This window comes from Apaloderma vittatum, unplaced genomic scaffold (genome assembly GCF_000703405.1).
Source record: "Apaloderma vittatum isolate BGI_N311 unplaced genomic scaffold, ASM70340v1 scaffold24702, whole genome shotgun sequence".
NCBI classification, from domain to species: Eukaryota; Metazoa; Chordata; class Aves; order Trogoniformes; family Trogonidae; genus Apaloderma; species Apaloderma vittatum.
The window spans coordinates 9884-10871 of record NW_009703436.1 but is presented as its reverse complement, the minus strand read 5'-3'; the positions used below and the strand labels follow the sequence as shown (position 1 = coordinate 10871).

The following is a 988-nucleotide window of genomic DNA, read 5'->3' as shown; positions in this document are numbered from 1 at the left end:
AGTCCTCCCCAGCCTGAGGCACGGGTTCTGTGCTCCATCACCCCGGAGGGTGGGAAGGTGGGAGGAGGGTCTCCTGAAGCTCTCCAGACAAGTCCCACCGTGCTTGAGGATCTCAGCTAATCTCCAAGTTGTTGGGATCTGTGTCTCCTCCTCCCACCTGCCAAGGTCAGCCCCTTCTCCCTACACTAGCCCTTGGGCTGGTCTATATCCCCCAGAAGAGGAACAATGTTGAGACTCACCCCGTGCTCGACGCCGGGGTGCTGCCGGTACTGTCTTCCTCAGCACCTCATCCTCGTACTCCATCCTGGCAGGGGCAGGCAGGTGGGTCAGCCCAAGCAGGGACTACACGCCAAGACCAGCTCCACCCAGGGGTGCAGCCCTCCCCACCTTCTCCACCCCAGCTTCCCCACCTCCTGCCCTGGGAAGGCAGACACCAGCAGGGACAACTGGGACAGATGAACAGGGTGGACACCCCAAGAAGCAGGATGAAGTACATCCTCTTATGCTGGTAACCCTTGTCCCTCAGCCCTGTGCCCAGGCCAGTGCTGCTGCCCCTGCCTGGGCCTTGGCTCTCAGGTTGGTGGGAAGGGAGAAGGGTCATTCCTGTGATCCCTGGAGCCCTGCTTTCCACCTTGATCCTCACGGCACTGAGATGATGGAGTTATGGGAAGGACAAGAATGATGTGTAGGGAGGCACACACATGGATGTGTGGGGCCACCCCCCAGTCCTGGAGCCACCCTGCATGTTCTGCACCTCTGGGAGTGGCGGCCGGGGGTCTGGGGACCAGCCAAGGGTGTCTGCCCTTCCTGTCCCCCGGCTTGGGCCCCGGCTCGCTCCCCGAGGTCTGAATTTGTGCACAAAGCTCCTGGGTCCATGTCCAGTGCTCAGTTCCTCCCTCAGCCTGCAGGGACCTCGCTGATGCAACTCAGCCACTTCTCTAGAGCTCACCCATCCATGAAGAGTCCCTGGGCAACACCAACGTGCAGC

The 988-nt window shown here is 61.2% G+C and overlaps 1 protein-coding gene across 1 annotated transcript in view; it reads right to left on the bottom strand.

The window, feature by feature from the left end:
• LOC104270315 (voltage-dependent L-type calcium channel subunit alpha-1S-like) overlaps positions 1-988 on the bottom strand; it is a gene marked incomplete at both ends in the record, with an annotated part of 10960 nt that overhangs the window by 378 nt on the left and 9594 nt on the right. Inside the window, one exon of the mRNA XM_009864637.1 lies at positions 240-304. Coding sequence (XP_009862939.1) covers positions 240-304 — 65 coding nt within the window. The remainder of the gene's footprint in view (positions 1-239; positions 305-988) is intronic.